The 12,728-nt window shown below is 35.6% G+C and overlaps 1 protein-coding gene across 12 annotated transcripts in view; it reads right to left on the bottom strand.

Annotated features, from left to right (window-relative positions):
• The window catches only part of DMD (dystrophin), a 1,043,904-nt gene that overhangs the window by 152,048 nt on the left and 879,128 nt on the right, over positions 1-12,728 (bottom strand). For all 12 annotated transcript variants that reach the window (XM_063182212.1, XM_063182260.1, XM_063182196.1 and 9 more), the window contains one exon: positions 10,677-10,823. In XM_063182212.1, coding sequence (XP_063038282.1) covers positions 10,677-10,823 — 147 coding nt within the window. The remainder of the gene's footprint in view (positions 1-10,676; positions 10,824-12,728) is intronic.

The following is a 12,728-nucleotide window of genomic DNA, read 5'->3' as shown; positions in this document are numbered from 1 at the left end:
TTTTCCCTACAACTTCCCTCTGTTTACTTCAAATTATAGCAATACTCACTCTAATACTTATCTCAAATAACTATTTACTCTTTTTAAAGGAGGAAGACTGTCCTGTATTTCTCCCTCTTTTCCTTTTCCAGAAAGGGCTGTTGAACTTTGAGTGCTCTGCTCACCTTGTCACTAACACACAAATATCAAAATATACTTCATGCTAAAGAGGAGGGCATTTTTACATTTCTAGGTTTTTTTTTTTTTTTTTTTTTTTTTTTTTTTTTTTATGAGAGCCATTTATTCATACAACTTCTTTAATACTTTAATATTGTAGACACTTGCTGGAATAAGTATCCCTGTAAGGCAGAGAAGGCAGTATCTCTGTATTTACATAGTACTGGGAATTTGTAACCAATCCTGGAAAAATTGTAGAACATCATTAGACTGTGGACAACTGGAGAAGATTTGTTTCTAGGATTTCTAACCCATTTTTCACACAATATTCTTGTACTGATATCCAAAAAACATTTCAAAAATGCAAACACTTCTTTTGATAAATACTAAGACAGTCCTTATCTTCCACCTGAGTGTGTCTCAAGCTTAATTTTTTAAAGTTATCTCAGAGTTCTTAATCACACAGATCCTTTTAAATACCTTGTAATCTAAAATATAAATGTTAGAGAACAAAAATGCACGAAGTGGGATAATTCATGTTTGCCACATGCCTCCTCTTGTAACACCCTTTTTAGAGGTATTGGGTTTTTTTTTTTTTACATATTAAAACCAACTGTATTAGTTTAAACCATAGAATTACATTAGGTTTTGGAAAAAAGGAGAAGGGCAAAAAAGGAGAAAAGAGCACATTCATACTGTCCTTTGCTTTCAAAACACAAAGCCAACACCTTCCAAAGGCTTCTCATTCCCCACTGAGAAAAGAAAAAAATGTCCCTTAGATCATGTCTTCCCCTTTAGGTACATTAATGGCATTTTTGTTCTGATGTGACTTTGTAAGAATCAAAATGCTTTGGCCTTAGGGTTTGTTTTTTTTTTTTTTTACTTTTTATAATGCACTAAGCTCAACAAACCTTCGTAGAAAATAGAATACTCTTAATTATGAATAAATTAACTAAATTAGCAACATGAGATGGGTATGAAATTAGAGGATTGTTAATTGAAACTGCAAACACAGCTGTATACAGCTTAGAGATGAATCACACCAGTAATGACACAGATGTTTATAAAATGTGATTATGTTCAGCAGGAGCATAATATTCAAACTCCCCAGCCTATTCTTATATTGTGTCATTGAAATGGTTTTTAAATCCATGAACACCAGGAATCAGAATCTCAGGGATGGCAAATTAGGCTCCCTGGATATGTGAATTAGTGTTGTCTGAATGTCAGCAATTTAATTCTCCAGCTTTCAAAGAATGTAGAAATGGAGCCAAAAACAAACATCTGTTAGTTATTGTCTCATTCAGAAAACAAAAAAAAATTAAAAATCTCTGGCAAGTTAGAGCCTATCTGAATATGAGCAAGACAGTGAAATACAGTATCTCTAAGCTGTGTGAATATACTGATCATGTAATTAATATAACACAAAAGCTCAAGAAATCTACTTTGTGTACAATTGTGAATATGTATTTTTGGGGCTATCCCTCCAAAGTGCTGGAAGGATCAGGAACAAGTGATATCTCCTATCTAAAGATTTAAGAATCAATTAGCTTCCTAAAGACAGCAAATCAGGCACTTTTTTCCTTCAACTTTTGCATCTTAACTAGGTGTTCTTCAATTAATGGTACAATGTAGGTGATGGGTGTTTTTCTGGCAGAAAAAGGCACAAATGCTGCTCCTGGGTCACCTGAGGATATCTGAGCTGAGCAGGCTCAGCAGGGCTGCAGTCAGCCCAGCTGGGAGGGATGGCAGAGCAGACAGAGCCAGCAGCCCATGGGGGCTCAAACTCCAACATACCAGAGTAAACTCTGCAGGGGCAGCTCTCATTTCACACTGAGCACTGAGCACCCACAGCAGAGAGTAAATGTTATGTTAAACACTCTGTGATTTGTTTCCTGCAACAGTTCACAGACTAACAGAAGCAGATTTTACGGCATCAATGGTAACCATACTTTCTATGAACATTCTGATTAATACAACATCATAGTTTGTGTCCAGCACTGTAGTGTAGCTCACATCACAAAGACACTATTATCTGATTCAGGGTCTTGGCCTATATAAGGATAAATACTTATTAACACAAATGTACATGAAGGAGAGGTTGTTTTTCTAGCCCCCTTTTCTAGAGAATGGGACAGACCTTTGGACTATGTAACTATCTACATTAAACTAAAAGTAAAAACTATCAGTAAAACAAAAACTTACACCAACTCAGCACAAAGTCATTATAATTCAGCTAAATTTTATAAATGTAGTTATGATTCATAAATGGATACTCACCTGAAAACACATAAATTCATGCACAAGATGGTTAAAATAATTTGAAAAAAAAAATTACATAGAGTATCATTGGCAAAGCTGAAATAATCAGCATGACCTGGCACTGTTAAACATCACAGGCTCATCCCATCAGCTGTGGGAACTACTGAGCACAGTGTAACGATGTGGGGGCACAGGGCTGAGACAGAAAAGTGGTGATCATAAAATTGGATTTGACTCTGTCTTTCTGAAACTTCATTTGATGGGAGCTGACCTCCTATTCACAGGTGAAGAAAAAAGGATTAGGTCCTGACTTTTAAAAAGAGGAAACTCACTAGATTTCTGCAACAGACCATGCCAGTCTGACAGTATTTCACAGATCATTCACAGCTGAATAAAGTTATGGAGGCTTTATGAGAAAAATGTAAACCCTTTCTCATTAGAGGCAAACCTAGGCAGATTCAGGGATATATTGCAGGTAGCTATGACAACTGATGTGCAACCCAAATTCAGTTATCTTAGGTTTCTGGCTGGCAAAATACAGACCAAATCAACTCAGGATTTGAAATGTGATGTTTTGAGATAAGGAACTGTAATGTTTGGATATACAAAAAGCACAAAGCCATTTTATGGAAGACACATTCTTCTATTTCTTCTGAATACCCCAAAAATCACTACACTGAAACTGCACTCCATTATCAGCTATGTGTCAGCTAATTAATTAGGACAGAACTGTTTGTTTTTACAGATGAAAGAATCATAAATGAGGGTACTGAAAGGACACAAAACACTTGATGATGGTATGAGGAATCAGAGGAATGAAAGTGAAAACATCCAACAAAATGAACATGCTACCTACAGATGTAAATTTAAGATTATTTTTCTGGATTGATTAATGCTATTTAATTTTGGATTAAAACAAACAGAACTGTGCTAGAGAAACAACTTTGAACACCTGAGAAAAGGGAAGAGAAAAACTAACTGCGTCTTCAACCTCCATACTTAAAGCTTCCCCCAAAATGTCATAGAGAATTAATTTCCACAAACAGGAATTGGGCGTTGATCTTTCCAGGTACAAAAGAAATAAAAATGAATACTAATAAAACCTGAAATTGCAAGCTCTGGGTCAATAATTGTAATCCATACAATGTTTGTTCTGTAACCAAGGGGTATATTTCGAAAGTTTATTGCAGTATCAGTATTTTAGAAACTAATAACAAGCACAAGAATTGAACAGCTTAGATGTGCCACAGGTGAGCATCTTGAAATGACACCTTCTGCCTGTGTTGTGCTGGGTACATCCAAATCAGGAAGGACTTTATAGAAGATTTTACACACACAATATATATGAGAGGATTTGAGCCATTTTAATTATAAAGTGCCTTACTCTAAAGCAAACACACCATTACATCACTTCCACACTGCTCATGGTTTTCTATGCCAGGGTACAACATTCAGATTTACTCAAACCATGTTGAAAACTCCACTGGCAACTTCAGAGAGCACCTTGTGAAAATATTTTTTAAATGACACACATAATCTTCCATAAAGGCTGGTTTCAAATCTGTGTCACAACTTAATGCCACTGACATTTTTAGTATTTTAAACATTATTATTAACAGTACTTCTAAGACAGAAAAAAAAATCCTACTTAGTCTCACTGAAGCAAAAAGATATAAAACATACAGCCCAAAATACTACCTAGCTTAAAGACTGCAAAAGCTTTCTGTAACCTGAAAGTAGATGGCCTGACATAAAACTATCTGCAGTGATATAACACATAATTGATATGTCAGAAAGACACAAAATGACTCAACAAAGAAATAAAAAAGGCTAACATTAACCTTCTGCACTGGAAATGTGGGTAATATTTCTTTTCCTTGGGCTTTTAATCACTTCAAATGAAGTTTCTTTAAAAAAAATCACAGTTTCAGAAGAAGGGATTAGTGAAAATGGGGAGAAAGAGAAATATGTTTTGCCAGTTTTACATTCTGCCTCTAAAAACCTTTAACAATACTTTGGCACTGGTACTTGGAAACTAAGGGGTTTTATATTGCTCTCAATCCAAGGGTATTCATTAAGGTTTCATTGAGTTACAAGCCTCTGAAAATCACATTAGAGAGCCTTTACTGGGCAGCTCTTAAATTCAGTGAATGCTCTATCTGCCACAAACGTGTTCCACATTCAAAGCAAACTTTGAACTTCTGCTCCAAGCGCGCTTCGAACCGGGTGGGCAGCAATGGGTGGAGGATGAGTGTGAGAGGATGAGTGTGAGAGGATGAGTGTGAGGTGTGTGTGAGAGGGTGTGTGTGAGAGAATGTGTGAGAGGATGTGTGTGAGACGATGAGTGTGAGGATGAGTGTGAGAGGATGAGTGTGAGAGGATGAGTGTGAGAGGATGAGTGTGAGAGGATGAGTGTGAGAGGGTGAGTGTCATAGGACAATGTGTCATAGGATGTGTCAGAGGATGTGTGAGCAGATGAGTGTGAGAAGATGAGTGTGAGACACTGTGAGATCTGTGAGAGGATGAGTGAGAGAGGATGTGTGAGAGAGGATGAGTGTCAAAGAACGTGTGTCAAAAGACGTGACAGAGGATGTGTGTCAGAGGACATGTGTCAGAGGATGTGTGACAGAGGACAGTGTGTCACAGGACACGTGTCAGAGGATGTGTGTCAGCAGAGTGTGTCCCCTCCAGGGGAGGGAGCAGAGCCACAGATTGCACAGATCCATCACAGAGATCCATCTGGTGCCAGCAGACAGCTGACCCTGCCTCCTGCCCTGCCCAACCTACCCCCTCCTGTCCTCTCCTATTGCTTCAGCAAAATCCAACCTGCAAATTATGAGCTCTGACAGTTGATAACATTTTGGGAATGAAAAGGGCCTGTGGAGCGGAAGCTAGGACTGGAGATTGACTTATAATTGCAAGGTTCATTTTTGTTTTGTCCATGTTTGCTTTCACTAATGACTGCTGCTAACCTTGTGCACTTCCCAGCTGTTCCCTCTCACACATTCTCACCTTGAACAACCCTAATTTTTCATAATGAGCAGCCTAAACATAGCTGATTGGAATCAGGTCACACACCTAAAAAGGTATTGAAAAAAATCAGGGCACATTCATTCTCTCAATTTGTGCAAGAAAAAACTCAAAGCTATCTGTGCAATTTTGGAATCCAAGGTAAAATCTTCTAACTCCTCTGGTCTAAACCTCTATATAGGACTGAAACTCGCAGCTTTAATTCTTCAAATGTAACTTCCACATCCTTGTCAAAGGGATTTCTACAGAAATTATTTGAAATAATGGTTTTGAGATGATCAGGTACTATAGATAATGAACACTAAAGAATACAGTTTCAGTGGTGGTTGGTAAATAAGTTGAAGAGCTACAAACTGGATGATTTAGGTAAAACTACTTGACTAAAACCCAACAGAACTAGTGGATGTTGGTTTCCAGTGAATATATTCTGAACAGTATCATAATCTCTGTTTTCCTGAGTATCCTAAATATAGTCTGGTATGAGTCATATGGATGGGTGCTGCCAAACATAATATATAGCTGCTGACAGGTAGAAGTAAATTGTTCAAGTCTTCCTTTATAAGGAAATGAGACTTACATATTTTAACTAATATGCCCATTCTTTTCCTATCATTTATCCGTCAAATAGATAAATTGGAGATCTTACAGAATATATTGCATATGCAAAGGTTGTACAAGAGTGCTAAATTCAAGATGCACGTGTGATATATTTTCTTACTTTTGATAAATTTTAGGTGATTTTCTTTTCACGTATAAACAACATAACTCAGCTTTTATAATCCCCTGCACTCACATACATTTATGAGAAACAAAAAAATACATTGGAAAAAAGCTACAGATGCATATTGTAACGAGGATATAAAGTAGGGTAAATTGCTATTCTTCTGCATGGTTCTTCAAAACATCTTCAGAGAGGACAGAATTTCAGCATAAAGGAAGACAAAAGAGGATAACAAAACTCTCAAAATGAATGCACCTCTTTTACAAAAAATGATTAAAGCATTTACAATTCCCAGCAAACTGAAATTCATCACACACATCATAAATTTAGTAAGATTTTATTAAGGTTTTATTAGTTTTCCTGCTGTCAGGTCTGTGGATGATAACCACTCCTGTTTATAGTTACACACTTTCTTTCACTGACTGCCCTAAAGATGTCACAACAAAGGTGTCCTCCTAATTTAGGAAGGAATATTTCCAATTTTTGACACAGAGTTCATTAGTAGAGTTAAATCCCAATCCTGACAGCTGGCCTTCCTCCACTAACTTTCAGAAATAAATAAATTGGATTTCTAAAGAATGAATCGCTGCAAAATGAATCCTATATGCATAATTTTGCAGACAAACATTGAGAAAATCTGAGACTCCATCTAACAGAAATGAAGAAAAATGCTTGGGTCTATGACTTCTGCAGCCAACTGGCATAGCCAATTAAACAAATAAGAGGCCATTAAAGTGCTGTAACAATTGTGGTTTTGGCAGAAGTTCCTGTTCCCATGGAACATACAAACCAACATTTCGACTAAGTGGTCCGATGGGAAAACTCAACTTCCAAAAAGGATCAAAATCTCCCTCTGGTGGGAAGATGAAGTCTGCAACTACAAAATAATTTCAAATTTCAAGGTTGAAAAGCACCATTATTTTACTAGTGACTTAACTACTATAATTCTAACTGAGCTAGGATTTTGGCTCCATATATTTAGAAAAGTTGTCTCCCACTTTTTTCCCGCTACTCGCAGATGACATATGTGAAAATCCAGTTTAAAAAGGGGAAAAAAACCAAAGAAATAGGAAGAAAATAGTTATTTAAATGAATGAAATATCACAATGGAAAGAGAAACTGCTAAGATAACAGAAAGGTAATAATATATAAATATAAAAATATGAAAATTGAATGGCCTTTTATATTGCCCATCCATTTAGACATGAACTTTTCTGTTCATACATAGGAAGAAACATATTTCTTGCTACTGTTGCATCATCTAAATCTATCAACTTTAGCCTCAGTTTACACTCATTGTTTAATAATAAATAATTCTACTTGTAATTTAAGACATGGAACAATATAAGGCCAATATTCAGTATGTGACTAGAGCTTTTGTTTATGATGAAAGCTATGATAGATACTAGATACTATGCACTACCAATTGGACAACTGAACTGTAAAGCAAGAGATGATTTTTTTTCTCTAAGAAAAATGATGTGAGAGAATATCCTTCATCACTTTCAAATTTTAATTCCATGGTTTAGATGTGAAGTTTACTTCCTGGAACTACATACAGTTTAAAGAAGTAAACTTGGTTCAATTCAACTGCAAGAGATCTGAAGAAGACATTTCTTTTACATAGGTATTTTTGTTGTTATTTTATTTTTTGTAGGGTGTTTTTCTTGGAGAAGGCATGAAAGACAGAAGGTGAAGTAAAATTAAAAAAAGCCCAAACCTAAAACCTGCTACAATAAGTCACTGCTGATTTCAGCTTATATTTAGCTACAACTTCCTTGCCTTAGTGTCCAACCCCACTAAAAAGCAGTGTGTGAGCTGAGGATCATTATATATATATGGATATAAATAATGGAATTATAGAAAAGTTTAGATTGGAAAACACCTTGGGCTGATTTAGCTCTAGGTTTTTGATGTGCTCAAACTACCAAGCTTCAAAAGTAAAAGCACTAGAATATAAATACCATAGCAAAATATCTTAATTGATACATTTTTTGATGAAACACAGTTCTTACTGTTTTTTTTAGCTTATCAAAGGTGCTATTCTAAATGAAAGCAAACAAAGTTTGATTTAAACAAAAAAAAAAAATCTTTCTTGGTAACTGAAGGCTATGCTCTCTGTGAGATAATTGTAAATTCTTTTACATGTCAGGAGCTTTGCCCTTTGACCAGCATTACATCAACCAGATCCCTGACTTAGTGAAATGGATATAACTCCCACCAATTTTAGGGGATTCCTGGCTCCCTAAATGTCGACTGGAAGTAAGCAAGAGTTTGCAAGACACATTCCACCCCAGGTTGAGCTCATTACATAGACTGTTTGAAGCACACATGAGAGCTTCTTGTGAAATTCAAAACAAGTAGCTCCTCAGAAAGATTTCATCTCCTTTAATGTTTAAGAAAAATAAAAAAAAAAAAATAAACAGAATATTTTCCTCAAAACTATTCTATTAAAGTCAGGAAGCCACTCAAAGTCCATAGAAGATGACACAGTTTTCAGTGACTGAGCTGAGTGCATCAGCTTTCATTAATGAAATGCACTCCACACAGCGCTTCAAAACCAGGACTGGTTAAGCCTGTAAATGGCTGAGTGCTTTCTATACATTTTTGTACCACTAATACTCTGGAGTATATTCACTAAAATTGAATACAAACCAGGTAAATTAATGGCAAACATGCCTTACTGCAAAAATACAAATGGAATTCTGGGAAGATTCTGGAGGAATATTTAGTTCTATTCACTAACAGCACTACTCTCACTGTAGAACCACTGTGCAATACTGCAAATGGCTGACTACAGTTGGCCTTATTCTTATGATTATAAACTGAATATAATATTAAATCTTTGTAAGATTTGGCTTAAGAGGATACATTTCCTCCTCTAATCTTATGTAAGTTCCCAGTGTTAATAAAGAAACAAGTGAGACATGATTAACTCCTCTACAAAATGTTTCAGATGTGATAAATTTTATGTCTTTGTGCAGTTTTCCTACACATAACCAAGGTTGGGTATTTTTCTGGCAATCAATAGCACAGAGCTCTCTGTTTTATGATTTTCCTGAAGTGATATTTTCTAAGAAATGTGGTACATGGATAAGAAATATTTTCCCCATTAGGAATATGGCAAGGGTGGAGAGAGAGATCACACCTTTGAGGAGGGAGAAGAAGAGAAGTGATGTAAGAAAATAAAGAAGTGGAGTACAGAAAAAAAAAAAAACAAAACCAAAGAGAAATAAGGGAGGGAAGATGGGGAAAGGCAGAGAAGAGCAGGGACACAAAGAGTTGCTTTTTGAAAATAAGAATTAAGAAAAGCCTGAGAGAAACATAATCAGTGTAAAAGAAAGACACAGAAAAATAGACTGAAATGTATAGAAAAAAATGATGAAAATATTAAAGTTGATATTTTAGGTGACATTGGCATAACAAAGGCAATTAATAAATAAATTTTAAAAAAACCTCAAAACCATTGAATGAAAAAGAAACATACTGAACAACTGTAAAACCAGAAACAAACAACAGGAACATACCTTAGAAGGAAAATGAAACAAAAACAATTTTTGCATGAAACAAAAACAATTTTCATTTTTGCTTTTTCGATTACATGGCCAAAATTTCAGTTTTCTATAAAGGGTATAACATCTAAATGGAGTGCTGGTCAAACATAAAAATGTCTAGCCCTAAGATGGAAAAATACATAATAGTCTAAAAAAAGTGTCATTGGTGTAAGTGTCCTGCAGATCTTGCATGTGGAACAGTTGGTCCAAATAATTGTATATTCACTCCAATTGATCTATTCTATTTCAGTCTATGCTAGTTTTTTCTCTTCTAAAAACATGAGCTCTGCCTCTCAAAACATTTCAAATTCTGCTCTCTTTTAAGTAGAAAAATTATATTATAGGAACAGACATGTCTTTCCTCTTTCCAAGGGTCACAACTTGGCCTTTAGTATATCATAACCTTTCAAAGTTACTTATGTCTTTTCCCCTCAGGATGTGTTTAAAAATTTACTGGAGTGCTTTCACCTTACTCTCTGTATCTTCCAAGTGACATTTAAGTAAATATGAAAAAAGACAGTAAGACATAATATTTCAATTAACCATCTGTTCTATCAGCAATAACATCTCACCCTGACATACTGTCTCCAAGTATCTTCAGATGAGATGAAAAATTTATTTTCCAAATATCTGGATTTGATAAATCACAGCAATAATTTACAGTGAAAGTGAATTGTTCACAATGTTTCCCGAGCTCTGAGGAAGATAATGTATTATCTTTGAAATATGTGCAAAACGTGTAGCTTGCCCTTTATATTTTTAAACCACCAACAATATCAGGTTGGGCCTCTGTCTAATGCATTTATGAATAGTAACAATAAAACATTTTCTTGAGTTTTCTCATCTTTCATTCCTCGGTACACCTTTGGTGCTATCCCACAGGGAACAAAGCACAGAGAAATAGAAATATTTACTTAAATGCAGCACAAAGAAAAAAGTAATGTGAAATATACCTGCAGCACCTTCCACCTTGTGTTTAGGTCTTCCACACAGCTGAGGTTGTACTGGGAGAGTTGGAGATCAGGGGGAGTGAAGCGGTGAGCGAGCTCGTTGACGTGGTGCACCTTTTCCTTAAGGGGAACAAGTTCTGCCCGATAAACCTGTGTAAATAAAATATAAATACAAATTAATAAGAGCACTAACTTCAAAAACTATGGGCTCTGCTACCAACTGACTAGTAATGTAAAGATATTACATACTAAGCTGAAAGGAAAGTGCATACAGCCATGATTCCGTGATTCAGTTGCCTGTCTGTTTCTTTAACTTCACATGGACTTTTGGTCTCAAGTGTAAGGCCTGGCATTTCAGAAGGTGCTGTGAATTTGGCCTTCACAGCCACTTTTGCCCAGTTTAGCCAAATTTCTAACCAGCACACCCACTGGGAGGTGCACTGCAGAGCACACTTGTGTGACAGTGGTCACAAGGGTTCTTGGATGAGGGAAGAGATGAAAATGGTTGACTCCGTGTTCAGAAGGCTTGATTTATTATTTTATTTTATATATATATATATATATTACATTATAACTATAATAAAAAGAAATACAAGAAAAAGGTTTCCTCAGAAGGCTAGCTAAGCTAAGAATAGAAAAGAATAAATAACAAAGATCTGTGGCTTGGACAGAGCCATTAATTGTAAACATTCAAGATGGCCCAATCAATAATCCACCTGATGCATTCCACGGCAGCAGGTAACTATTGTTTACATTTTATTTCTGAGGCCTCAGCTTCTCAGAAGGGAAAGCATCCCAAGAAAAGATTTTCACAAAAAGATGTCTGTGACACACTTGTTTCCTGCTTCATCCTTTACTTGTGTTTAACATGTTCAGTCAAGATGGATAGGAGTGATGAGTAGTTTAACGGAGGAAAACAGAAGACGACAGATGTTCACAGATATGACAAATGGAAAAATGATGAAACTTTTATAGACCCAAGGCCATTGTTTTACCATGGGTATTGTGTGTGTTACAAATAAAAAGGTTAATAATGGGAAGTCCATTAAAAAAAAAGAGAGAGAAAAAGATTTTAAAAAATACTTTGCATCTCAAACTGGCATACATACTCATACTAAAAAAAAAAAAAAACCAACCAAATAATGTTTATTTTAAGATAACCTTTAAAACTATGCATAAAAGCAGTTTAGTTACTAGTTTCAGTAATGTATGTGAAAACCAGAATCTGCCAGTTACAAACTTTTTAAAACCAACAACCTGATGAGGATATCTCCATGATGTATCAGGGTACATTCAGATAAATTCAGCACACCATGACTTTATCAAAGAGAGGCATCTCTGTGTAGATCTTTCACTGCTCCATATCTATATTTTCTAAGGAGACATTTATGAATTTTTAATGTGATAAAATATGTCAAAATGTAACAATAAGTCATTTCTAAGGGACAAATTCTGTCATTCTCAGGCTCATGTTTTATTGCCATATGATGTCTGCACACAAAGGCAAAATAATTTACTTGCTAGATTAGTCTGCTCTATAGCTCCTTTCTCTCAGCATTTTTAATATAAACCACATGTGGTTTGCATCTCATTTAAGCTCATCAAATAACCTGAAATTATTGCCTAGTAATCTTTTCATCAACACATGATGCAAAATAAGGTAAAATAAAAGCCCATCCAGTGAGTGAACCTTAAGAGTAAATAATATGAAGACATTCATAGGCATTAGAATGCCATGAAGAGCACTAAAGGTAAACATCATTGAAAAATTATTCCTCAAACATCTTTTAAAACCAGACTTGACTTCCATCAATTATGTTAAATTACCCTGCAACATAAGGCGTTAGACTGCCTTAAGTGGTACTCATACAGTGAATGACTCTAATGATCAATCTCTAAAATACACCATCAGAAGGGATGTGTATTTTGCAAAGGAAGTGCAGAGAAATATGCAAATGCCACGATGTGAGAGAAGATGCATGCATCAGGTTCATGACATAACAGTTGACTTCCCCATTTCACCAGTTTAATACCACTGGAGTAGAACTGACATTA

This window comes from Melospiza melodia, chromosome 2, assembly GCF_035770615.1.
Source record: "Melospiza melodia melodia isolate bMelMel2 chromosome 2, bMelMel2.pri, whole genome shotgun sequence".
NCBI classification, from domain to species: Eukaryota; Metazoa; Chordata; class Aves; order Passeriformes; family Passerellidae; genus Melospiza; species Melospiza melodia.
Note: the sequence above shows the minus strand (reverse complement) of the source record. Positions and strands in the feature narration are given on the sequence as shown.